The sequence below is a fragment of the Mirounga angustirostris genome, unplaced genomic scaffold (assembly GCF_029215605.1).
Source record: "Mirounga angustirostris isolate CCGP_5_RB_7025 unplaced genomic scaffold, mMirAng1.0.hap1 SCAF_2, whole genome shotgun sequence".
NCBI lineage: Eukaryota > Metazoa > Chordata > Mammalia > Carnivora > Phocidae > Mirounga > Mirounga angustirostris.
The window spans coordinates 163,244,412-163,271,244 of record NW_026991710.1 but is presented as its reverse complement, the minus strand read 5'-3'; the positions used below and the strand labels follow the sequence as shown (position 1 = coordinate 163,271,244).

Here is a 26,833-nt window from a genome sequence, read left to right as displayed (position 1 = left end):
GTGTCCCACCACATAATTATTTGATGAGCTTGTTAAAAGTCAATTCCCAGTCTTCTTCAACTTTCCAGAAGATTCTGATGTACACCAGGTTTGGGAACACTGCTTTCGACTTTTCAAAATATCTAATGTACATTCATTTTCTCATTTATTCTTTTAGCAAAACACCTCTCCATAAGGTATTTTTCTCAATTACTAGATTAAAAAACTCTTATTAGGAGAGGTAAAGTGGCACACCCAGGTTCACACAGAAAATTAGGAGCAAAGCTGTGATAGAATTAGTTCATTACATTCAAAACATACTCACTTAGGACTTATTCTGTTAGACATTGTGCTAAGATTAGTGGTAAAGAGATAAATGAGATGTGGCCCTCACTGCCGCCTCCTTTTCATTCTAAACCTACGAGAGCTTGATTTATCAACTGTAAAATGAAAGCAGGTGCTTATCTTTTTTTTTAAAGATTTTATTTATTTATTTGAGAGAGAGAATGAGAGAGAGAGAGAGCATGAGAGGGGGGAGGGTCAGAGGGAGAAGCAGACTCCCTGCCGAGCAGGGAGCCCGATGCGGGACTCGATGCCAGGACTCCAGGATCATGACCTGAGCCGATGGCAGTCGCTTAACCAACTGAGCCACCCAGGCGCCCGCTTATCTCTTTTTAAACTACATTGTTGTTACCACATTACTATTGAGGAGGGAGATAGTATAGAATAAAATTTAGTATCAGTTCCTGCAGATATTTATTTGTTCCATTTATTCATTTACTAATTATTGAACCTATACCATGTATGAGGTTAGTGTTAGGGGATGGCTTCTTTTCATTACTCTCCCAAATGGATACCTAGGTAAAAACCACTTGCTATGTGATCTTTAAGATAATTCCCTTAGTTTCGGGGTGCCTGGGTGGCTCAGTCGTTAAGCGTCTGCCTTCGGCTCAGGTCATGATCCCAGGGTCCTGGGATCGAGCCCTGCATTGGGCTCCCTGCTCGGCGGGAGGCCTGCTTCTCCCTCTCCCTCTCCCCCCGCTTGTGTTCCCTCTCTCGCCGTATCTCTCTCTGTCAAATAAATAAATAAAATCTTTAAAAAAAAAAAAAAGATAATTCCCTTAGTTTCCACACCATAACCATCACTACCCACAAGACTCTCCTATATAGAAAATATAAAGAAGTTACTGCATTTGTCAGTAGCTTTTTTTTTTTTAAGATTTGATAAATGATACAATATAGAGAAGTAGACACCTACTGTTACGAAGTGAGAAAATTACTATAACAGAATTACTAGAGTTAAGGACAATTTGTATTTATCAGAAACCTTAAAATGTGCATACACTTTGACCCAGTAATTTCACTTCTGAGTATGTAACCCAATAAATAAAAATGTGAGAAGACCTGAGTGTTATTCCCAATATTTCCATTGTCTCTACTTAGTTTGACCTCATCTGTGTTAATAATGTAAAATTATTAAAATAGGTCTCTATGCCTCTTCCCCTCCAATTCTTCTTACTGCAGCCAGGATGATCTTTATACGGTGCAAATCTGATGGCCTCAGTCTCCTACTTGGAGTCCTTTGCTCCGCCCCCCCCCCCCCCCCCCCGCCCAGTTGCTCTTAGAATAAAGTCCTAACATGGCTTATGAGGTTTTGCACAATGCTGCTCCATCTTTCGCCATTATATTCTCTTCCCTGTTCCATCTCTTCCTTTTCCCCACCCCCATCCCATGCTAAGCCGTTTTTCATTCCTAGACTACATCCTACTCTCACTTTTTTTTTTTTTAAGATTTTATTTATTTGACAGAGAGAGATACAGCGAGAGAGGGAACACAAGCAGGGGGAGTGGGAGAGGGAGAAGCAGGCTTCCCGCTGAGTGGGGAGCCCGATGCGGGGCTCGATCCCAGGACCCTAGGATCATGACCTGAGCCGAAGGCAGATGCTTAACGACTGAGCCACCCAGGCGCCCCCCTACTCTCACTTCTAATATTTGTGTTGCTATTTGCACACCCCATCATACTCTTTCATTTTGCTAACCTATAAACTGTGGGAGAGCATGGCCGCATCTGTCTTTTCTCAGTGATTTATTTCCTTCTAAGTCTTGGTTGCACTACTGGGTATAATCATTGTTGGCTCAGCTGTATTATCTTACTCATGGAAATAATTTCTATTTCTTGACCATGTTATGCTGACCAGTGCAAAGTTAGTTGTTGATTTTTTGGTTTTTTGCAAAGTTAGATCTAATTCAGAATACATTTAGACTCAAAATTGAATATCTAACCTCAACTGTAGTGAATGTGACTTCTGCATCTGTGTAAAGCTATTTTCGTTTTGAGTAAAAGAAGTCTCAACCTGGCCAGCCTTAAACACGTCTATCTCGCATAATAGGCTTCACTTTTTTTTTTTTTTTTTGGTTCAGTGTCTCAATTTTGGCCTCAAGAACCTAGTTCTTTGTATCCCTCTTCTCTGTCGTACACTGCATTGGCCTCATCCTAAAAGGTATTCCTTTTAGTCATCCTAAGATGACTGCTGGTGGCATTTGAGGCAACATATGTGTTCACAGCAAGAGGAGATGGCTTTTCTTTCCTAGAAACTCAAGTTTAAGCATCTCCCTGCAACTCTTTGGTTCAAATTGTCTTTACCTTTGAATCCTAAGTTAGTCACTGATAGAGGGGATGAAGGTACCATGACTTGCTTAGATTGGCCATCTGTAAGGAGAATGAATGGATGCTGGGATGTCACCAGGTATCTGCCACAATTTCTTTTCTACCTAAGGGAAAAAATGACAATGAGAACCTGCAGGAAATTGCCCATAAGGGAAAGATTTTCCAACTCTACTGCTTTTTAAAATTTATTCCAGCTCTCAAGATGAGATAATCATAAAAAGAAGCCTAAGAAATCTCCTATATAGTTAACCATGGAATCTCCCCCCTAACCCCCCCTTTTTTTACCCCAGATCCAGACATTTAATGTGGATGCACCATGCCAGACTGTAGAAGATTTAACGAATGGGGTTGTGATGGCCCAGGTTCTTCAAAAAATGTAAGAATAAATTGTTTTATCTTTTTGTATATTCTTATATATGAATATTTATTAGATTGAAAACATGGCCAAAAAAATGTTTACATGAAATGTGTGTTGCATGTAGAATAAGAGCTGTAAATGTCAGTTATTATTTTGATGGCATGTACTTGTTTAGGTACAGATTGACTGGCTGAAAGTTTAATTAGGGCCGTAATTGTTAAAACAGTCCATTGGTTTTAGCAGAATTATTTGTTCTTGTGTTTTTCAGCGTAAGCTTGGCAGAAATTTTCATGTTAGTGATGAGATTTCTCATTGTAGAGAATCCAGAGGCTTACTCCCTCTTTCTTTAGGATTATGCTCAAATGTTATCAGTGAGGCCTTCCCTGACCACTCATAAAATAAGTGACAACCATTCCCCTATGCTCTGCTGTATCCCCTTTAACCTTTTATGTTCTTCTTTGAGGTATGTTAACACCATCTTATATACCATATATTCATTTGTTTTGTGCTGCTCCGCCCGCCACCCATGTATATACACACATAGTGTAAGATCCACACAGACAAGGAATTTGTTTTGTTCACTGTTGTGTCCTAGCACAAGGTTGGTTTTTGGCAGAATCATATGACAATGCCCTTTGAAGGTCACAAATGGTTAAATATCATCAGTTTTTCATGATTCAGCCTGCATCATGGATACTCATGTCTACCAAATGATTAAAAGAATGACATACTTGTTTGGGATATACGAAACATACCTGATTCTTCTAAGTACTTGAAAAAATAGAGGTTGTAAAATTGATGTTGTATGGCTATCTCCAACTTGATCAGGAAATTTTCAAATAAAACATTACTTGTAAATTTAAGAAATCATTAGGCTTGATGTGACTTGGGGTATACTTTTGTCTTTTGAAGCACTGGGCACTTGTAGGCCTTATGATATTGGAAGATTTGCATATAACTAGCTGGGATTTCCTGCAGTTTTGTTAAGAATCCGTATCAACAGTAAATGAATTCTTGCTGTTCACTTTGCAGTGAGCTATATAGAGTTGCCCATCTGAAAAGCAGTTCAGATGCCTGCATTTCAGAGAATCTGTGTGTCTTTAGAACTAGGGACTGATGATTGAAAACTAGCTTGCTGTCGCTTTCTTCTGTAACTACATGACACATCTCTCCAGATACACAGGTGCACAGACTTTTTGATGGAGCTTGAAAAGGCTCATTTGAAACCTGATGAGGCTTGGTTCTAGCACTCTGAAAACAGTGATTCTGTGATTTTCATGGTCACCTCTGAGCGGTGCCCTAATAATTTTTAGCCTTGAATGGTCTCGAGAATTTCACTGAAGCTAAGTAAGCTTTCCAAGTATGTGTCAGTAAATGAGTTTTTTGCTTAAGTTAGTTAGGGTAGGATTTCTGTCATTTGCAGAAACCAGAAGAACTGTATGTGTATATTGTTTTACCAAATCAGGATCATAGCATACATCGTAAAAGCAATTAATTTACCAAAGTCTTGTAGGCATATTTCTCATCAGTACTTAGTTTTTTACCTTTTTTCCCCAAAATGTCTTCCTTTTGTTACGGTTAAACATATATGGAAAAGTATACTAAAAAAGTGATGAATATGTGTGTTTATATCATCTTTGTATTTGTGTATACACATCTGTGTAACCACCACCCAGATTGAAATATATAACTTATCTAGCCCCAGATGGTTCCCTTATGACCCTCTCTAATCAATACCCCTTGCCCAATGATAGCCGTGATTCTGACTTCTACACCAGTAATTAGTTTTTTCTGTTTTTGGACATCTTATGAAGGGAATCATGCAGTATGTATTCTTTTGTGTCTGACTCCTTTTCACTCAGCATAATGTCTGAGATTCATTCATATTGTTGCATATTATCTATTTTTAATAACTGTATAATATGTACAACTTCAAGGAAGTTCAGTTCCTCCTTGCCCCTTTGATATTTATTGAATGGCTATTTTGTGTCCAGCACTGGTGATACAGGGGTAAGCCACAGGGCAATCGCCTTCAGAGAGTTTAAAACCTTGGGGAAAACAGATTTTTAACTAACTATGAAAACAAAATTGCTATTATAACCAGTGCTACAGGGCAGAAATACACAATGTTATGAAAGTTTGTAAAGAGACATTTAACTTAAGGAAGTCACAAACAATTTACCTGAGAAAGTAAAGAAATGAAATCTTTTTTTAAGTTGTTTTTTGTTTTTTGTTTTTAAGATTTTATTTATTTATTTGACAGAGAGAGACACAGCGAGAAAGGGAACACAAGCAGGGGGAGTGGGAGAGGGAGAAGCAGGCTTCCCGTGGAGCAGGGAGCCCGATGCGGGGCTCGATCCCAGGATCCTGAGATCATGACCTGAGCGGGAGGCAGACGCTTAACCACTGAGCCACCCAGGTGCCCCAAGAAATTAAATCTGAAAGAAGATTGGTAACAGATTCCTTAGCATACAGAAGACTGTACACAGAGGAGGCCGTACCAGCTGATAGTATGGTGAATACCACCACAGAAAGAAAGAGGGAGCATGTTACAAAATGAGAATGGAAAGAAAGATGTTGCCAGACCATATAGGGCCTTGTGTCTTTATTCCAAGGGATAGGACAAGCAATTTGGTAGGTGTGGAGGCAGGGAAGAGTTAACAGGGTCAGATTTACATTTAAGTTTTTATTTAAATTCCAGTTAACGTACAGTGTAATATTAGTTTCAGGTGTACAATAAAGTGAGTCAGCACTTCATACAAGTGCCCTCCTTAATCCCCATCACGTATTTAACCCTTTTGGTAACCATCAGTTCTCTACAGTTAAGAGTCTGTTTCTTCCTTCGCCTCTCTCTCTTTTTTAATCCCTTTGCTCGTTTTGTTTCTTAAATTCCGCATATGACTGAAATCATATGGTATTTGTCTTTCTCTGACTGATTTATTCTGCTTAGCATAATACTCTAGCTCAAGGGACACCTGGGTGGCTTAGTCGTTAAGCGTCTGCCTTCGGCTCAGGTCATGGTCCCAGGGTCCTGGGATCAAGCCCCGCATTGGGCTCCCTGTTCAGTGGGAAGCCTGCTTCTCCCTCTCCCACTCCCCCTGCTTGTGTTCTCCTCTCACTGTATCTCTCTCTGTCAAATAAATAAAATCTTTAAAAAAAAAAAAATACTCTAGCTCCATCCATGTAGTTGTAAATGGCAAGATTTCATTCTTTTTTGATTGCTGAGTAACATTCCATTTCATTTTGTCTGAACTGAGAAGTGAAAAACTGTATCTTTCTGTGGTTTCAGTGGAAATTTTATCAAATAGAATGGGCCTAAGTATGTTTCTTGTTAGTATAATTTTTTCTGTATCCAGCCTTTTAGTCATTTTCCATTCATCTGCTTTCCAGCTTCTAAAATTTTGTTGCTCTTCTTTCTTTTTGTCCATGTAGGTTCATGTCCACTCCTTTTATTTTTAATTAATAGGACTTTGTTTTTTTAGAACAGTTTCAATTTCACAGCAAAATTGAAATGGCAAAAGAGTTGCAGTGTGGGATGACAAGAAAGTTCTGAGGGTGGATGATAGTGATGGTGGCACAACAGTGTGAGTGCACTTAATGCCACTGAACCGCACACTTCAATTTAAATGACAAATTTTATGTTGTGTATATTTCACTACTTGAAAAAAAGTTTTTAAAAATGGAGCGTGAAGTATGGCAAATTCTCACGTACTCCTTGTCCCACTACATAGAGCGTCCCCCACTATCAACATCCCACACCAGAGTGGTACATTTGTTGTAATTGATGAACCTATGCTGAAACATCATCACCCAAAGTCCCTAATTTACATTAAAGTTCATTGTGTGTTGTACATTCTCTGTATGGGTTTGACAAATACGTAATGACATAGATCTACCATTGTAGTATCACACAGAGTAGTTTCACTGCCCTAAAAATCCTCTTTGCTCCACCTGATCATCCTTCCCTCCACCCCAGACCCCCAACAACCCCTGATCTTTTTACTATCTCCATAGTTTTGCCTTTTCTAGAATGTCCTGTAATTGAAATCATAACCATATGTAGTCTTCTCAGATTGGCTTCTTTCACTTAGCAACATTGCATTTAAGATTTCTCCATGTGGCTTAATAGTTAATTTCTTTTTAGTGCTTCCCTCTTTTTTGCAGCTTTAGTGAAATGAAATTGACATATAGTAAATTGTACATTTTTAAAGTATAGTATTTGATAAATTTTTACCTATGTAGATGCCTGTGAAACTATCGCCACAGCCAAGATAATGAATGTATCCGTCACTTAAAGAAGTGTTTCAGTCCCTCCTTTCTGCCACCCCTTGCCCATCCCCAGGCAACCACTGATTTACTTTCCATCGTTATAGATTAATTTGCAATTTCTAGAAATTTATATAAATGAACTCACACAATACATTTTATTTGAGGGAGAAGGTATGGCTTCTTTCATGCAACATGCTATTTTGAGATTCATGTTGTTGCCTATAATAGTTCATACGTACTCCATTATATGGATAGGCTGTGATCTATTCATCTATTCATTCATCTGCCGATGAACATCTGGGTTATTTTAGTTTGGGACTATTACAAATAAAGCATCTCTGAACATTAGCATACAAATCTTTGTATGGACATATCCTTTCATTTCCCTCTAGTAAGATCCCACCCAGGAGTGGAATGGTTAGACCATATAGTTAGGTGTATGTTTACTATTTAGAAGACTGCCAGAGTGTTTCCAAAGTGGATGTGCTGTTTTTGCCCCAACAAGCAGTGTATGAACATTCTTATTTCACCACAGTCTAACTATCATTTGCTAAGGTCAGTATTTTTTGGTTTTTTGTTTGTTTTTTGGTTTTTTTTTTAAGGTTTTATATTTAAGTAATCTCTACATCTGGCATGGGGCTTGAACTCACAACCCTGAAATCAAGAGTCACATGCTCTACCGACTAAGCCAGCCAGGTGCCCCTGTTTTGTTTTGTTTTAATTGAAGTATAGTTGATACACAATATTACATTAATTTCAGGTGTATAAGGCAGTCTTTTTGATTTTAGCTATTCTGGTGGCTGTCTAGTAATAACTCATTGTGGTTTTAGTTTGTATTCTTAGGATGACTAATGATGTCTAGCATCTTTTCATGTTTTTGCCGTCTATATATCTTCTTTTGTGAATGGTTTCCCATAATCTTTTGCCTGTTTTTTATTTAAATTGTCTTACTGAATTTAGAGTTCTTTATAAATACAAAATATAAATACTAAAGTTGTTTTTCAGATGTATGTTTTAAAATATTTTCTTCCAATCTGTGGCTTCCCTTTTTTTTTTTTTTTTTTTTTTTTTTAAGATTTGTTATTCCTTTGACAGAGCACAAACAGGGAGTGGCAGAGGTAGAGGGAGAAGCAGGCTCCCCGCTGAGCAGGGAGCCCAATATTGGGCTGGATCCCAGGACCCTGGGATCATGACCTGAGCCAAAGGCAGACGCTTAACCAACTGAGCCACCCAGGGTCTGCTCCCCCTTTCATTTTCTTAATAGTGTTTTTGCAAGGCAAAAGTTTTAAATTTTGATAAAATCTAACTTTTTTCTTTCACGTGTTGTTTTTATTCTATTTTTTTAAAGATTTTATTTTTAAGTAATCGCTACACCCAGTGTGGAGCTTGAACCCACAACCTCAAAAATCAAGAGTCATACATTCCATTGACTGAGCCAGCCAAGTGCTCCCTGTTTTTTTTCTTTTTTAAATTCAATTAGCCAACATGTTTGGGTTTTTTTTCCTATTAAGAAATGTTTACCAAACCCAGGGTCACTAAGATTTTCTTCTGTGTTTTCCTCTAGAAGTTTTATAGTTCTGGTGCTTACATTAGGTCTGTGATGAATTTTTAGTTTTTATATATAAGGATTGATTTTTTTTTTCTTTTTTTGTACAATTTATTAAAAAGATTCCTTTCCCATATTTTCAGGACTTTTGATTATGTTGATTTGCTTAGTGACCAGACAGACATCATCCATAGATGATTAGATTCTTGTTTAATTTTTACTATAGATCAGTCACCAGAAACATTAAGAAGTACTCTGTCCTTTTACATCTGTACATTAACAAATACAAAATGAAAACTTTTTTTCCCTTAAGTCTTGAAGGAACTGATTGTTGTTTTGTTTTGTTTTTAAAGATTTTATTCATTTATTTGACAGAAAGAAAGAGTAGGCAGAGCAGCAGGCAGAGGGAGATGCAGGCTCCCCACCCCCTCTGAGCAGAGAGCCTGATGCAGGGCTTGATCCCAGGACCCTAGGATCATGACCTGAGCCAAAGGCAGACACTTAACTGACTGAGCTACCCAGGCGCCCTGGGAACTGTGATTGTTAAATGAGCTTTCTATTTTCAACTTTTTGGTTCGAAGAAAATTAATATTGGTAAAAAAAAAATAAAGCAGAGTCCACTTCACAGAGCACAGGATGTTTTATATGACATAGCAAGAATTTGAATTGGCTGTTTATGCTCTTAAGCTTGGTTAACCTGCAGTACTTGTGCCAAAGAATAGTCAGCACTTTGCCTGATCCAACTTAGACTCTGAAAGAGACCTGGTTCTCCCCTGACACTACTTCTGCAGGCTTCTCAAGTGATGGCTATTTTTTCTCCCACAGTGTTCTCAAGTACCACTTAGCCCAGGTGGTACTCCTTAGTGCTGCTTCCAGACCGTTCTCCTTCATCTTCCTTAAAACTCTAGTTTTGAACTTTATGACATCATCCACTACCCTTCATTGTTGTTGTCATTCCATCGTGTTTCTCAACAATATTGAATCCTGGCACACCGTCAGCTCTTCCCAAAATACTCTTACCTACATTCTTTGTGATTTGGATGTATACCTGGATGATCCTTCATATCCTTCCTTACCAGTTTCTTTCTTTTCTTTCTTTTCTTTCTTTCTTCTTTTTTTTTTAAGATTTTATTTATTTGACAGAGAGAGACACAGCGAGAGAGAGAACACAAGCAGGGAGAGTGGGAGAGGGAGAAGCAGGCTTCCCATGGAGCAGGAAGCCCTGACCTGGGGCTCGATCCCAGGACCCTGGGTGGGATCATGACCTGAGTTGAAGGTAGACGTTTAATGACTGAGCCACCCAGGCGCCCCTCCCTACCAGTTTCTTGAACTTCTCTCCATTGATCTTGTCTTCTACTATATTTCAGGCACTCCTTCCCATGATCATACCCTCTACCTTATAATTACTGATAATGTGTAATCCCCCATAATCTCAGCTTTCTCATTACCACTGTCTGATTATTGTTTCCTGTCTTTCCATCTCCCTTCCTCTGGTATCAAGTCTCCAATAATTCTTTAATTCTCTAGTGCCAGTGTGATCTTAAAACTGTCCACCTTCACTGTTCTTTCTTTCCTCTTATTTAGCTGAAACTCCATGGTCAATCATAATTACTCCCCTGCGTATACTTTTAGCTCCCCTGCCCCTCTCATATTGTATTTGTTTTGCAAAACCACAACTCTGGTTAAATCTAATGTCCTACCAGTTTTGCTTCTTACCTATGCAGTTGAATCCAGCTGGAAAAAAAAATGCAGACATGCTGATGGATCTCATTTTAAATTTCTCACCACAAAACTGCAAGTGTTACCTTATGGAATCTCACAGTCATACTGTGTTTCCCTAGTGTTTTCATTCCTCCACTCTTCCAGATGACTATCTCACATTTTTCTCTCTTCAAACCTCCAGTACCTTACAAGGTAGATACATCCTACGTCTGAGGAAATTGAAACAAATAAAACAATTTCCATAGAATTCCATGACTACATGTACCCACCTGGCAGCATTAGTTTGACTTTGTCTTGCTACCTGTTATGATACAAAGAGCTATAGGGGAAGGTTTCTATCTTAAAGTTAGTACTTGCACTTTGTATACTGCATCCCATTGCCTATTACCTACTTAGGATCATCACTTTACCAATTTGCGCTTCTTTCCTAAATCATCACTTTTCCCTTATCTGCTGTATCATATTCACTAGCATGCAAGCAAATGGTTACTTCTTTTCTCTTTAAAAATACTTCTGGGGCACCTGGGTGGCTCAGTTGGTTAAGCGACTGCCTTCGGCTCAGGTTATGATCCTGGAGTCCCGGGATCGAGTCCCACATCGGGCTCCCTGCTCAGCGGGGGGTCTGCTTCTCCCTCTGACCCTCTTCCGTCTCGAGCTCTCTGTCTCTCATTCTCTCTCTCTCAAATAAATAAAATATTTAAAAAAAAAAATACTTCTGGTCTCAGGGATGCCTGGGTGACTCAACTGGTTAAGCGTCTGCCTTCGGCTCAGGTCATGATCCCAGGGTCCTGGGATCAAGTCCTGCATCTGGCTCCTTGATCCGTGGGGAGCCTGCTGCTCCCCCTGCTTGTGCTTGCACACATGTGTGCGTGCTTGCTCGCTCTTTCTCTGACAAATAGATAAATAAAATCTTAAAAATACTCCTGATCTCACTTTTGTCATTCCATTTCTCCTCCCCTTTGTGGCAAAAACTTCTTTTTTTTTAAACTTCTTTAAAGAATAGTCTGTACCCAGCTGTTTTGTATTCCTATCTTCCAGCTCTTTTATTTAATTTTTTTTTAAGATTTTATTTATTTATTTGACAGAGACACAGCGAGAGAGGGAACACAAGCAGGGGGAGTGGGAGGAGAAGCAGGTTTACCGCGGAGCAGGGAGCCCAATGTGGGGCTCCATCCCAGGACCCTAGGACCATGACCTGAGCCGAAGGCAGACGCTTGACGACTGAGCCACCCAGGCACCCCACTTCCAGGTCTTTTAAATCCACTTTTCAGTCAGGGATTTTTTTTTTCCCCCACCATTTTATTAAAACTGTGCTTGTTAGGACCACCAATTATCTACATAGTGCTGATTCTAATGGCCCAGTCTCAGTCCTTATCCAGACATGGCAGCAGCATTCAAAGGACTTACCTCCTGTAACACTTTTAAAAATTTGGTTTCCAAGATACCGTTAGCCTCTGGGTTTTTCTCCTGTCTTACTTGATGATCTGTATTTCCTTCGCTCATTTTTCCTCTTCTATTCTACTTCCTAACGGAGGAGTGCTTAAGGACTCAGGCCTTGGTACTCTTTTCTGTTTGCATTCACTTAGTTGATGACTTCATCTGGTCTCATGGATTTAAACATCATCCATATCCTAATGACTCAGTTTTGTATCTCCAGCATGAATCTTTGCCTTGACCTCCAGACTTAACCTCATTGTCTATTCAATGTCTCCATTTGAGTCTAAAAGACCTCTCAGAGTTGTCATATCTAAAACTAAACTCTCTGTCTTCTACCTAAAACTCACTCGGTCAAAAATCTTCTCGTTTCAGTTGTTGGCATTTCCTTCTAGTTGCTCAAACCATTAAACCTTTCTTTTTTTCCCCATCCCACATAGAATCTTCCAGGAAATCCTGATAACTATGCTTTTAAAATATATCTATAAAGTATATTTAAATCTAGCCTTTAGCTCTGACTTCCAGTTTACAGAAAAGCACAGAGGCTAGAAGAACAAATTATACTAAATCATGAGGAAACAATCAGGCAAATCCAGAAAGTGAGCTGTTTTAAAGGACAATAGACCTAGTCTCCTCAGCAAGCCAATGCCATGAGAAAAAAGAAAGGGGGTAGACTATTCTAAACTAAAGAGCCTAAAGAGATGAGAAACAGGCAGTAACCAAACCCTGGGATCATGACCTGAGCCAAACAGACGCTTAACGACTGAGCCACCCAGGCGCCCCCTGGAAAACTTTTATAATAAGAATTGTTATTTTTCCTGCTACGACATTGGCCGCCATCGTCTCTTGCCTTTATCATGTTAATAGTTTCCTGATGAGGGTATACCTGGGTGGCTCAGCCGTTAAGTGTCTGCCTTGCCTTCTGCTAAGGTCATGATCCCCTGATCCTGGGATCCAGCCACACATCTGGGCTCCTTGCTCAGCGGGAAGCCTGCTTCTCCCTCTCACACTCCCCTTGCTTGTGTTCCCTCTCTCTCTGTCAATAAATACATAAAATTTATTTAAAAAATAATTTCCTGATGAGGGTGTTTCTGTACTAGCCTGCCCACAGTCTAATGTGAACCCAGCAGCCAGAGTGATTTTTTAGTAAGATTTTCTGCTTAGAACTCTATATTGTTACTCCATTTCACTCAGGGTAAAAGCCAAAGTACTCACAATAGTATATCCTAAGTGATCTGGACTACTTGTTACCATTCTGGTACCTTGTTTGTTGAATGAATGAATGAATGAATATGGACTTATTTTGACTTTGAAATTAAAAGAAAGCAGCTTTTATCATCTTTTATCTTTTGTCTCCAAGAATAGTTCACCACCACTCTCTCATTTTCCATCAACAATTTCCCCCAATACCAGCTGGATGTCCTACAGTGCGGTTCTGACACTAACTTCTGAGTTAGTGCAGACTCCACAAGTTAAGGCCTCAGTCCCACAAACTGCCCCAACTTCAGATGCCAGGTGGATGTGCAATCCTCAGCTCAGCCACACTTCTTCCTGGCCAACTACAAATTCAGGAGTTCCTATGAACTCCTCTCCACCCTCAGCCCTTTTAGTAATTTTCAAGAATGACACAAAACTCAGGAAAGCTTTATACTTACAATTATAGTTTTATTATGAAGAATATAATCCAAGAATAGTCAAAGGAAAGAGATGCATAGTGCAAGATATGGGGCTGCGGGCAGCGCAGAGCTCACAGCTTCCATGCTCTCTCCAGGCATGCTACCCTCCCAGCATATCAATGTGTTCACCAGCTTAGGAACTCCCTGAACCGTGTTGTTTAGGATTTTTATTTGGGGTTTCATTCTGTAGATGTGATTGAAATTATGAACTCAACCTCAAGCCCCTTTCTGGAGGTCGAAGTGGGGCTGAAAGTTCCAGTCCTCTAGTCGTGTGGCTTGTTCCTTTGGAACCAGCCTCCATCCTGAAGCTATCTAGATTCATCCACAATGAATCACCTCATTAGCATAAACTCAGTTTTGGTCAGAAAGACTCATTATAAATTACAAAGGACACTCCTGTCACTTAGGAAATGCTAAGGGTTTTAGGAGCTCAGTGCCAGGAACCAGGAAATGCTAAGGGTTTTAGGAGCTCAGGAACCAGGGACGAAGACCAAATACGTTTTTTATTATACCACAACCACATATTGATTGAAGGACTAAGAGCAGAAGTAGTAAGTTATACCTCTAAGTGCCATTAGTCTTAGCTTTTAGAGTTTAAGAAAGAGGGAAAAAGAAGATAGATGAGACCAACAGAGAGAGAATGAAGGTCAAGCTGTGGACGTTGGTGGAAAGCTTCTTAAATGGATACTTTCTTTTTTTAGTACCCTGAGTTGCTGATTCTTAGCTTAACGCCTATCCTTTATGTGCCTTTATGGCTTAATTTGACATAATAGGGGCTAAGCATAATTTGCTATATTTTTGTTGTCATTATGGATGTGAAAATTATTATAGCTAACTCTTGAATACACATTTAATGGCAGGGGACCAAAATGATTGTTTGGGTAATTAAAAGACAATTAGAAAACAGACCTAAGAAATCAATATACCTAAAAAGTACTCAGGTTTGCTAATAAAAATGCCATATTAAGAGATGGAGTCAAAATACAGTGTTGGTTTTGGACCCATCTTAATTTGGCTGAGTTCAATAAGAATATTCTTAATTATTAAATAATTTTAGCAGTACAAATGAAACTTAATGTGTTTATTTTTGTGAAGGTAATTAAGTGCAGGCAGATAATATATTTCTGGAATTATGTTACGGATTAAAGTTAATGGGCTTTTTTTTTTTTTTTTTTTTAACTTAAACTAGGACCAGTTCATAAGTTATAGTCAGATAGATGTGTTACTGGAAAAATCTAAGGAAATGGTTTTGTATGTTTCATGGGTTCTTTTTGTTTTTCTTAGCAAGAGTCAGGACAGAGTAAGAAGCTAAATATAGCTTCTTACTCATGAAGAACACGCCAGTAAGATTATCAGTTGTTATTTACATGTCTGTGCAGAACTATGGTCTATTAAGATTTTGGAGAAAATTGCCTTTATATTGTTTGGTTATAGCCTGAGAGCATTAATTAGGGGGTACTTAGAAAACATAGCTGAAATTGTGAACTACTTATAGAAACAGAGTTATGGTTAGATGCCTACATACTGAATCAAAGTTTATTACTGGGAAAAGTCACACTGATGTAAGAAGACTATAAGACTACTGTTCTTGCTGTGTTCTGCCCAAGTAGTAGATTGGAAGTTTATGGATAGCTTAAAAGTACTGTCACTTTCTAAATGTATTTCAGTCTGCAGATATTTATTGAGAACCTGCTATGTGTCAGACATGAGATATTGGGAATGAGTGAATAAGAAGAGATACCTGCCCTTAATGAACATAGAGTGTCATGAACCATGTTGGTCCCTCTCTTCTTGTGGCCTAGTTGCTTCAGCATGAAGGAGATACTGAGCCACAGGACCTTAGTGTTGTTGGCTCAAATCAGTTTTGTGTTGAACTTTACTGATCTGTTTTAACAAAAATGATTATACTGCCAACTCTGCCACTTAATTATCTGATTGAACTTGGGAAAATTACTTGATTTCAGAGTCTGATACTCCTTAATGGTAACAGGAAACATAATACCTCCCTTGCAATGTCATTGTGAATGTAAAGTACCAGGTTCAGTGCCTAGTATATTATTATTGGTGCTTAGCAGCGGTTTTTGTTGTCTTCCCTCCCTAGCTCAGACATGATTCTGAGATTTTGATTTGGTGATCTTTTAAGGAATAAGCAAGCTGTATCATAGTGTTTGATTTGCAATATTCAGGTATTTCTGAGTTCTTTTACTTATAAGTATTGCTCTAAATTGTAAATTAAGTATCTCAGGAGTTTTTGGAGTATATAATTTCTTAGACATTTTAAAAATTAATTTGAAAGTGAACTCTGCCCCCAACATATCAAGAGTCACACGCTCTCCTGACTGAAACAGCCAGGCACTTTATTTATTTATTTATTTATTTATTTATTTTTAAGATTTTATTTATTTGATAGAGACAGCAAGAGAACGAACACAAGCAGGGGGAGTGGGAGAGGGAGAAGCAGGCTTCCGGCTGAGCAGGGAGCCCGATGCAGGGCTCGATTCCAGGACCAAGGACCACAACCTGAGCCAAAGGCAGACCTTTAACGACTGAGCCACCCAGGCGCACCTTCTTAGACAATTTAAAGCATTCTTTTTTATAAGTTTATGAGCTTGCAGGTGAAGTTTAAGTATCTTTTAGTTGTGTGACCCTGAATTGCCACTCAGCTAGTAAGTTCAGTGCCTTTGGCTTTGAGTAATAATCATCAGCCTACACGTAGCACCAAACTCAGATTGCCGGCCTTATGTGTCTTTTTTGGTTGGAGAGACTAACACTTGATTGGCAATGATTATGCTTTTTAGATTATTCAAGTGTCAAAAAATATTGAATATTTTCTGATTTCTGAATTATTTTTATAATGGTTCTTTAGTATTTTAGTAGAATTCACTCAATTGTTGCTTTTCTTTGCGTTATCTATTTTTACAGGAGGTTTTAAGGAAAAAGGACACTTTCTGGGGTGGTCTTCCCATTTTATAACAGTCACTTTCTCTGAAAATTCACCCTTATCCTGCCAGGTGTGGTCATTCTTCCCCCTAAAGTTGTGTGTGACCTACTTGCAAGCCCTTTATCCTTTTGGTCACATATAAATTGGATTAGGGATGAAAAACGGACTCTAGCTGGACTATTTAGAATGATCCGGGAATTTAGAATTGGGACTGAATGATGGCTGGTCTCTAAACTGTTTGAACTAAAATGTTGAAGACTTGGAATGTGTCTGCAGCTATCTTCAGCCTTGTATATGGAGAAACAGAAAAAAGTCAGTCTGCAGAGAGAATGATATAGATGGGCAGAAACAAAGACGAAAGTCAGAAGGAGAGTACTGTCTGGATTCTTAACAGCTTTCCGGGTCTTTATTCTTTGTGAGGCCCAGTTATCCTTCAATACCATAACCTACCTCAGTGATCTTCCAATAAGTTTCCCTTTATTTTGTACAAGATCACTGAAATTAAGGGGCGCCTGGGTGGCTCAGTTGTTAAGCGTCTGCCTTTGGGTCAGGTCATGGTCCCAGGGTCCTGGGATCGAGCCACGCATCGGGCTCCCTGCTCCTTGGGAAGCCTGCTTCTCCCTCTCCTACTCCCCCTGCTTGTGTTCCCTCTCTCGCTGTGTCTCTCTCTGTCAAATAAATAAATAAAATCTTAAAAAAAAAAAAAGTTGCTCAAATTAGTTTCTTTTACTTAATTTTTATTCTTTTGAACTTCTAAAAAATCTAGATTAAGCTTAAAAATAAAATGGGTGTGAATATCCACATGCAGAAGAATGAACTTAGACCCCTCTCTTACACCATACACAAATGAATCATAGACCTAAGTATAAGAACTAAAACTATAAAACTCTTGGAAAGTGAAAGGACAACTCACGGAATGTGACAAATTATTTACGTGTTTTATGTCTGAGAAGGGGCTTTTTTCTTGAATACTAAGCGGGGGAAACCCAACCCCCAAAAGCAACTCTTAGAACTCAATAATAAAAGGACAACCCAATTTTTAAATAGGAAAAGACTGAATAGACTTTTCTCCAAAGAGAATATACAAATGGCCAATACTCAGCATGATTAGTCATCAAGGAAATATAAATCAAAACCATAGTGACATACCACTTCACATCCACTAGGGTGACTGTAATTAAAAGGACAGAAAATAACAAGTGCATGGAGAAATTGGAACCAACATACATTGCTGGTGGGAATGTAAAGTGGTGTAACTACTTTGGAAAACAGTTTGGCCTTGCTTCAAATGTTAAACACACAGTTACTATGGGACCCACCAGTTCCACTCCTGGGCATATACCCACAAGAAACATGTCCACACCGAACTGGTCAAATGTTCAAAGCATCATTATTCATAATAGCTAAAAAGTAAAAACCCAAATACACATCAGCTGATGCATGGATAACCACAATTTATTATACCCATTAATGGAATGTTGTTGAGTCATAAAAAGAAATGAAGTGGTAATACATACTACAATATGAATGAATCCTAAAACCATCCTAAATGAAAGAAGCCAGACAGAAAAGACCACAAAGCATATGATTTCATTTATATGAAATGTCCAGAATAGGCAAACCCATGGAGACAGAAAGGCGATGAGTAATTCCCAGGGGCTGGAGAGAGAGAGGGAAATGGACAGTGATGGGTAATAGATAAAGGTTTCTTTTTGGGAAGATGGAAATGTCCTAACACTATATTTAGATAATGGTTATGGTCATACAACTCTGTGAATGTACTAAAACCCATTGCATTGTATACTTTAAATGGATGAGTCATATGGTATATGAATTATATCTCAATAAAGCTATTTTTAAAAGCTATATGATACAGGCCCCAACAATGATTATGAAATAATAAAAATAATTTAAAAAATTAAAAATAAAAATAGATTTTTAGAGGTGACTTAGTTGTAACTTTTTTCATAAATTTCATACCTAAATACATTTTTTTAAACAATAACATTAAAAGTTATAAGCATGTTACTTCATTTAAAGATATGAACAAAATTTAGTGCTGATTGTATCAGTTTGAGTGACAGTTTAAGTTGAAATGTAGTTTTTTTTTTTTAATTTCCTAACATTCCTCTCATTGCCATTATGTTTTGGGGATGAAAGGAGACAGTTGTGGCGTTGTGGAAAGATCTCTGGACTTAACACTTGCTAAAGCAGGACAAACAGGTGTTCAATCTGTGGTCTTGAATAATTTTTTTAAAAAGATTTTATTTATTTGATAGAGACACAGCAAGAGAGGAAACACAAGCAGGGCGAGTGGGAGAGGGAGAAGCAGACTCCCCGCTGAGAAGGGAGCCCAGTGTGGGGCTCCATCCCAGAACCCTGGGACCATGACCTGAGCCGAAGGCAGACGCTTAATGACTGAGCCACCCAGGCGCCCCTTGAATAAATAATTTAACGTCTTAGAGCATTGGTTTCAAAAATTTTTAAATGAGGATCATGCTGGGCTAAAAAAACCAATTTTTTTCTTTCTATTTATAGTAGAACTTGGGGAGGTTTTCCTAAGAAAAATAAGTATAGGTATATTCATAGGTGTTTCAGTTTGTCCACACCAGTGTTAACTTAGATTTTAAACATTTTGCAAACAGTGTCCAACTTGTCTAATGCTTGGTATTACATGTGAGAAAATAGGTTCTCAGTCTATAATATTTATTTTCACTCTATATTTAAATAAATTGAAATTTTGGGTCACCTGGGTGGCTTAGTCACTTAAGCATCTGACTCTTGGTTTTGGCTCAGGTCATGATCTCAGGGTTGTGAAATCAAGTCCCCTGTTGGAGTCTGCTTAAGACTCTCCCTCTGCTCCACCCCCACCCCCCGCGCATTTACACTCTCTCTTTCTAAAATAAATCTTTAAAAAAAATAAATTGAAAAAATTTTTAAAGATTTTATTTGACAGCACAAGCAGGGGCGAGCAGGAGAGGGAGAAACAGGCTCCCTATGGAGCCCTGGACTTGGGACTCCATCCCAGAACCCTGGGATCATGACCTGAGCTGAAGGCAGACATTTAACTGACTGAGCCATCAGCATCCCAGAAATTGAAATTTTAATAGCATTATTGGTGACTTTCAAAGTATTAGGTGACAGAAATTATTGAAATATTAAGTGAAAGGCTTATGTTAACCTTTTTCTTGATACATTTGTTTAAAATTGTGTCTCAAATTTGACTGGTTTTAGATATTACTATATCTAAAAATTATGTTAATTCCAGGGTAGCTTATTCATCTATAATTTGTTTTTAAAAATATGTCAACTGTATGTTATCATTTTTCATTTTTTAGTTTGTTTTTGATAATATATGTTTTATGATACACTGATAATAGGTTGATTTTAGAAAAATCTATAATTGCATCCAGTCTCCACAATGAATTATTTAGTGGCGAATATGTGGTAAATATATGTTTATGTTGCAGTTAAGTGATGTTATGGGATAAGTTTCAGTTTTCTTTTTTTTTTAAGCTTGATAGCTGCATGATTAATATGCTAGCTTTTTCTTATCTGCAGAGATCCTGCATATTTTGATGAAAATTGGCTAAACAGAATCAAAACCGAAGTAGGAGATAATTGGAGGCTAAAGGTATTTTCTTTTTATTTTCCCATCTGTTAAATAGTCTTTTAGTTGTGTGTATATATTTGTTGAACTTTCATCTGATGTGTTCAGTGAGCTTTAGAAACCTAGATTGCCTGTAGTGAAATAATCCAGAATTGAAGATTGGAGGTAACCTGAAGTTGCTCACAAAGATACATATATAGTGTAAGTCACTGAAACACAGTGACCGCGGGCATGGACTCTAGAGCCAAAGTGCCTGTGTTCATATCACAATTCTACCATCCACTGTCTGGGAAAGTCTTCTAATCATTCTGTACCTCGATTCCCCATTTGTAAAATGAGGATTGTAATAGGATCTACCTCACAGAAATAAATGAGTTAGTATATATAATGTCCTTAGGATAGTGCACATATGTAGTGTTAGTTGCTAGTCTTGTTGTTATTAATAATGAGGAAATACTGGTCATTGTTAACTGAGCCCAGAACACTAAGAATGAAGTATTTTCATTTCTTTTCCTGGTAGCCTTAAGTTCCAGTATTTCTCAAGCTTCTTTGAGAAAGCCAAAACCCACAATAAGAAATAGTGTTTACATCACAGCCTCCTATCCAGCTAAACGTATGTGCATACATAGTTGAACAAGTTTTTCCCCTTATTCTAGGCACTGATGTTTTGGTTTTAAAAAGTATTAGTTGCAACCTGCTAAATTATTTTAACTTTATGTTTTGAAATAATTCTAGATTCACAGGGGGTTGCAAAAAAATGTACAGAGTTCTGTGTACCTTTCACCCAGTTTTCCCAGTGGTTACATCTTGCATAACTATAATACAATATCAAAACTAAGGAACTGACATTGGTACAAGCCAGTTCACTCAGTTTTCACCAGTTGTACATATGCCCTTTTGTGTTTTTGTATGTACAGTTATGTGTAGCTCTAGTGATAATGTAGTTTCCTTATAATGCTCACCACAATGAAGACACAGAGTTGTTCCATCTCGCAAGACTCCACGATGCTGCCTTTATGACCACATCCACACCACACACTCTTCACCCTATTCCCTGGAAACCACTAATTTGTTCTCCATCTCTATAATTTTGTTACACTAAATTGATTTTTATGACCCAGTGATGATTATGACTGCCAGTTTGGAAAGCTCTAGAACCATTTCTCTTTGATACAGAGGGGTAGAGACTCAGAAATGCAAATGAGTAAGCATGTGTAGTTCCTGGACTTGAGGTATGTTAAGCTTGGTTTGTCTTTATATTTCTTCCATAAAACACATATTTGATGAAAAATAGTCATTGCTTAAATATTGGGTCTGCCAAAATTTAATTCCTTTTGTTTAATTCCTTTTATTTACTAATAGAGTGAATGGACACTGGTTTAAGCTACTATTTTAATTTCTAAACTTTCAAGAATAGACAAATGATTTATACATATATAACACATTATATATGTATATACTCTGTGTGTGTGTGTGTGATTATATATATTTTCTTTCTTTTTTTTTTTTTTTTTTTTTAATAGAGAAAGAGCGAGGTAGGGAGGGGCGGAAGGAAAGAGAATCCTAAGCAGGCTCCACACCCAGTGCAGAGCCCAATGTGGGATTCGATCTCACAACCTGACCTGAGCTGAAATCAGGAGTCATTCACTCAACTGATTAAGCCACACAGGCACCCCTAAATGATTACTTTTTAATGTTTTAACATGTGTAAAGCAATTCTGGATATTTAAAATAATGCTACTAATCAATTTGTGTTTGCTTGCTGTCTTGACCAAAGAGAAAGGTATATACCCCACCTTCCATGCATACAACACACATGTAAAACGCACAGTCTTCAGTGTCATGAGTGTGACAGAGACAGTAATATAGAGAAGGGAGAGAACTTTATCATATTCTTAATATTCAGAACTGGAAATGTCAGTTCTGATTTGCATCCCTGTTCTCCATATTTTATCCTGTTATATTTCTTCAATTTTATTTATTTATTTATTTTATTTATTTATTTATTTTTTTAAGATTTTATTTATTTATTTGACAGAGAAAGAGAGAGCACAAGTAGGCAGAGTGGCAGGCAGAGGGAGAGGCAGGCTCTCTGCTGAGCAGGGAGCCAGATGTGGGGCTCGATCCCAGGACCCCAGGATCATGACCTGAGCCGAAGGCAGCCGCTTAACCAACTGAGCCACCCAGGCGCCCCATATTTCTTCAATTTTAAGATACCATTGATTATAAGATAGTTCTTTTCAGTAGGAAGTAAACTACCATTTTAAATGAACACATTGATTTTTGAGACATTTTAATTTCAAATGTTAAAATATGAATAAAATGAACATTCTAGAATAAAAGAAATAAAATGTATTATATATTTTCCATGTCTCCAAATTTTTCTGGAAGTATAAACGTGTTTTCTTTATGAGATGTTTTCTTTAAATAAGTTTTCGGGGCACCTCGGTGGCTCATTCAGTTGAGCATCTGACTGTTGGTTTCAGCTCAGGTCATGATCTCAGGGTCATGAGATTGAGCCCCACATTGGGCTCTGTGCTCAGTGGGGAGTCTGCTTCTCTCCTTTTCCGCCGTCTCCGCCCCCCGTACCCCAATGCTTATGCTGTTTTTCTCTCTCAAAATATATGTGTGTGTATATATATCTTAAAAAAAAAAAGTTATCAGTTTAATTTTTCCCTTAAAAGTAATATGTCTGATTGCACTGGATCACACTGCTATGATTAAGCCACTTTTACTTGATAGTCACAGCTTCTGCTGTCTTCTCTCCTAGGACATCTTCAGCTACTAACATTGAGTAGGAACAGCTAGGTAGATGGTCAACAGAATCATATTGTGTACATATTTTAACTTAACACAAATTTAACTGTATGAATTGGGTCAAAAAAGAAAAAGGAAGAAAATAATAGCTTAAATAGTATAGGTGATTCTACCTGTCATTTCACTCAGATAACATATAGGCCAGTGAACTCTTGCTTTGGAATGGCTGAGTGAGAGGAAACATGTTGGTCCCTCTCCTTGCTTCTTGGATGCTTTTTCTAAGTAGGCTGCCTGCCCAGCATGGAGCCCAAGGTGGGGCCCGAAGCCACGACTCAGATCGAGACCTGAGCTAAGATCAAGAGTTGGATGCCCAACCAACTGAGGCACCCAGGCGCCCCAGGATGCTTCTTATACCCCACGTATCTTGCAATGCTGACTGTTAACTAGCATTTCAAGATCTAATAGTAATTTTTTAACCTTATGCTCCTAAATACTTACTTTGGTGCTCAACTAAAGAAACAATAGTCTTTTCTGACAGTGGAGAGAATTTGGAGACATTATACTTAAGTTACTTTAAGAGTAACCCAATTTTTGTCAGTGTAATCATAACATTGAAAATTTAACATGATTGGAAACAATTTTTTTTATAAATCTCTTGAGATCACAAATTAAGCCATTGATAGTCCTTTTTTGATGATTATGGTAATTCACATGTACTGTTGAATTTTATTTTTTATATTTTTGGTTCAGAAATTTTTTTTTTAAGATTTTATTTCAGAGAGAGTGAGCAAGCACAAGGGGGGTGGGCAGAGGGAGAGAGAGAGAGGAAGAAAAGCAGGCTCCCCGCTGAGCCGGGAGCCCAATGATGCTGGGCTCGATCCTAGGACCCTGAGATCATGACCTGAGCCAAAGGCAGATGCTTAACTGACTGAGCCATCCAGGCGTCCCCAGAAATTTTTTATGTTGGATTACATTATTTGATCTGTGCTTGCCTTTTACCCAGTTGTTTTATCTCTCTCTAAACAGATAAGCAATTTAAAGAAAATTTTAAAGGGAATCCTGGATTATAATCATGAGGTAAGGACTTTTTCTCACTCTGCTTAGAAGTATTACTATAGGATAATTTAATTTTATAATATTTTACAGTAGTTTCAAGTAAAGGAAAATTTACCTCAAAATTCATAATCATTTATCTTCCATTGTATAGTTTTTAGGATGTTGGTTCAAACAACTATCTGTTAGGTAGTTACTAGGTAAATGCTCTTTTTCACTATAATATGGATGGTTTGTAGATGATTATTTATGTTATACTTTCTTTTCTGTCATCTTTTAACTCTCCTTTTATCCCCTTGTAAAGGTGGTTTAGAATCCAGGTTGTTATTATAGTCCACTCCCTTGCTTACTTTAGTTTTATTCCTTGACAAACCCCCATCCCTAGATTAACTCATTTTATCCTCTCAGGCTGCATCAGAACAGTCAAGGAATAGCTTGGGGGAAAAAAAATCAGGCAGTGGAACTAGTTTTACTTTAAATTTCATGATCACAGATATCAAATGGACACAACATAGCCTGGAATCCTATATTATTTTCTTACTATTTTTCCCCACAAGTTTACCTGCATTTATACCTGCATCTATACTTAGATCATTTATCTTCACAACTCAGTAAGTGATCCTGCTGTCCACCCTATTACTCAAGCCCAAAACCTATAAATAATCCTATAGTCCTTCCTTCTTTTGATATCATCATAAGACCTACTAGTTAATATATAGCTTTTTCTGTCTCTACTTTATACCAAGCCATCATTAGCTCTTGTTTAGATTTCTAGAGTATTCTGACTGGGAACCCTGATTTTACCCTTGCCCCTCTAGTCTATTCTTATTCTTCACTCTAAAGCCAGGATGGTTTTTAAAAAATATAAGTCTGATTATGCACTTTTCTCAGTCTTTATGGTTTCCTATTGTATTGAGAATCAGATTCATACCTATTACCATAAGCCACCAGACACTGCATGACCTCCTTACCCTGTTCACCCCTAACACGCAAGCCATATTCATCCTGCTTCTTTGCTTTTAGAATTTTCTTTTTTCAGTGTATGGTTATTAGGGACCTGCCCATTTGTCTGCACATATTTCATTTCATTTGGGGCCAATTTCCCCGTAAAGGAATTCTCCATTCTCCTTCCTGATATAGGTGTTTGGCTATCAGCATTTTGGAGTCAAATGGAGTGAACATGTTTGGGGGGAATCTTACTGTTGGGGCATGAACCCATATTTAATCTCCCCTCTTTCTGATGCCCCCTTGTTCAGAACCTCTCTGTCTCTACTTTCAACTTCAGAGAATTTGTCTTTCTGGGGGTGGTGAAGGGATCAAAGTATTCAGTTTTGGGGTCTAAGTTGTGGTGATAGAGGTTGTTATAATTTAGGCATGGGAGGTAAAAATAGAAATTGGGAGTGAACCTGACATAACAGCTCTCCTTAGCAATGAGTTTCTGGTGCTGACAAACTAATCTGTATCAAATATTTTATTTGGACATAAAATGTAAATGCAATTCTAATCCTTTTGTCCCCATTCAGATTTTAGGACAGCAAATTAATGACTTTACCCTTCCTGATGTGAATCTTATTGGAGAACATTCTGATGCAGCAGAGCTCGGAAGGATGCTTCAACTCATCTTAGGCTGTGCTGTGAACTGTGAACAGAAGCAAGGTAATTTATGTGATGTTAGTGTATGCATTTAAAATAATTAAGGAAAGTAATACATATTGTATATATTATATATAAATCACCAGTACAAACAATAACATCTTCATAAGGCCACCCTCAAACAAGGCCATTTTCTTTTTTTTCCCCTAAGTAGGCTCCACACCCAACATGGGACTCAAACTCGTGACTCTGAGAGCTCAAGAGTTGTGTGCTCTACCAAATGAGCCCCCCAGGTGCCCCAAACAATGCCATTTTCTATAATTTTACTGGTACTTTGTTTGCAAGCATAAGAGCTTTGCAATTTAGAAAAATTTGATTGTAATAATATTCTTTCCCTTTAAGCAAAACTACATAATTCTTTGGATTATTTTTAACTACAATGAGTATGGTGAAATTTACCGTTAATTGGAAAAGGTCCAGCTAAATTAATATCAGTAATAATGAGAAGGTTAAACTGGATCAACTCAGCTCTGGGAACTTAGAATTGGCTACTTTAGATTGCAAGTATGAAGGATTTATTTCACAAAATTTACTGAACTCGTGCGTTATCCCGGGGCTAGGAGCACCGTGCCAGACAGAACAGACACGGCACCTGCCCTTGTGGAACTGTTAGGTGAGTGGAGGGGAGGGCAGGAAGCAATGCCACACACAACTGTGTGAGCTGAGAGGTGATGAGTGCTGTGAAGGTAAAGTGTAATGGGGGGCCAGTCCAGGCGTGGGCCAGGAAAGTTATGTAAGCAAAGATGTGGAGGAGGATGGACTAAGAGTAATCTGAATAGTAGGAACTGAATGTCGGGAAGACTTAGGTTACCTTTGAGAGATTTAAAAAAACCACATGTATAATTAGAGAATAGTGAGGAAGGGATGAAGGGCGATGAAAGAGAAGAAAGGTAGACAGGGACTACTCTAAACAATGATGACACGGTATTTTACTATTATATTAGAGGACCTTCATAGAAGATGGATTTTTTTTTTTTAAGCCCAAAGGTTTTTTTGTTACTCCTTGTACCTCATCCCCGGTGACTCAAAATAGATTTTTATTTGACTTGTCTATACGTTTTAAGTGTTCTTGTGACAAGTTTGATAATGGTCAACATTATTTTCTTGAAGCTATGACTAGTGTTTGGTCTGTGAGCTGAGAGTTTTTTCTAACAATGTGTTTATTTCT

The 26,833-nt window shown here is 38.0% G+C and overlaps 1 protein-coding gene across 5 annotated transcripts in view; it reads left to right on the top strand.

Annotated features, from left to right (window-relative positions):
• The window catches only part of HOOK3 (hook microtubule tethering protein 3), a 121,323-nt gene that overhangs the window by 5,484 nt on the left and 89,006 nt on the right, over positions 1–26,833 (top strand). For all 5 annotated transcript variants that reach the window (XM_064585464.1, XM_064585462.1, XM_064585463.1 and 2 more), the window contains exons 2-5: positions 2,937–3,022; positions 20,154–20,226; positions 23,986–24,036; positions 25,536–25,668. In XM_064585464.1, coding sequence (XP_064441534.1) covers positions 2,937–3,022; positions 20,154–20,226; positions 23,986–24,036; positions 25,536–25,668 — 343 coding nt within the window. The remainder of the gene's footprint in view (positions 1–2,936; positions 3,023–20,153; positions 20,227–23,985; positions 24,037–25,535; positions 25,669–26,833) is intronic.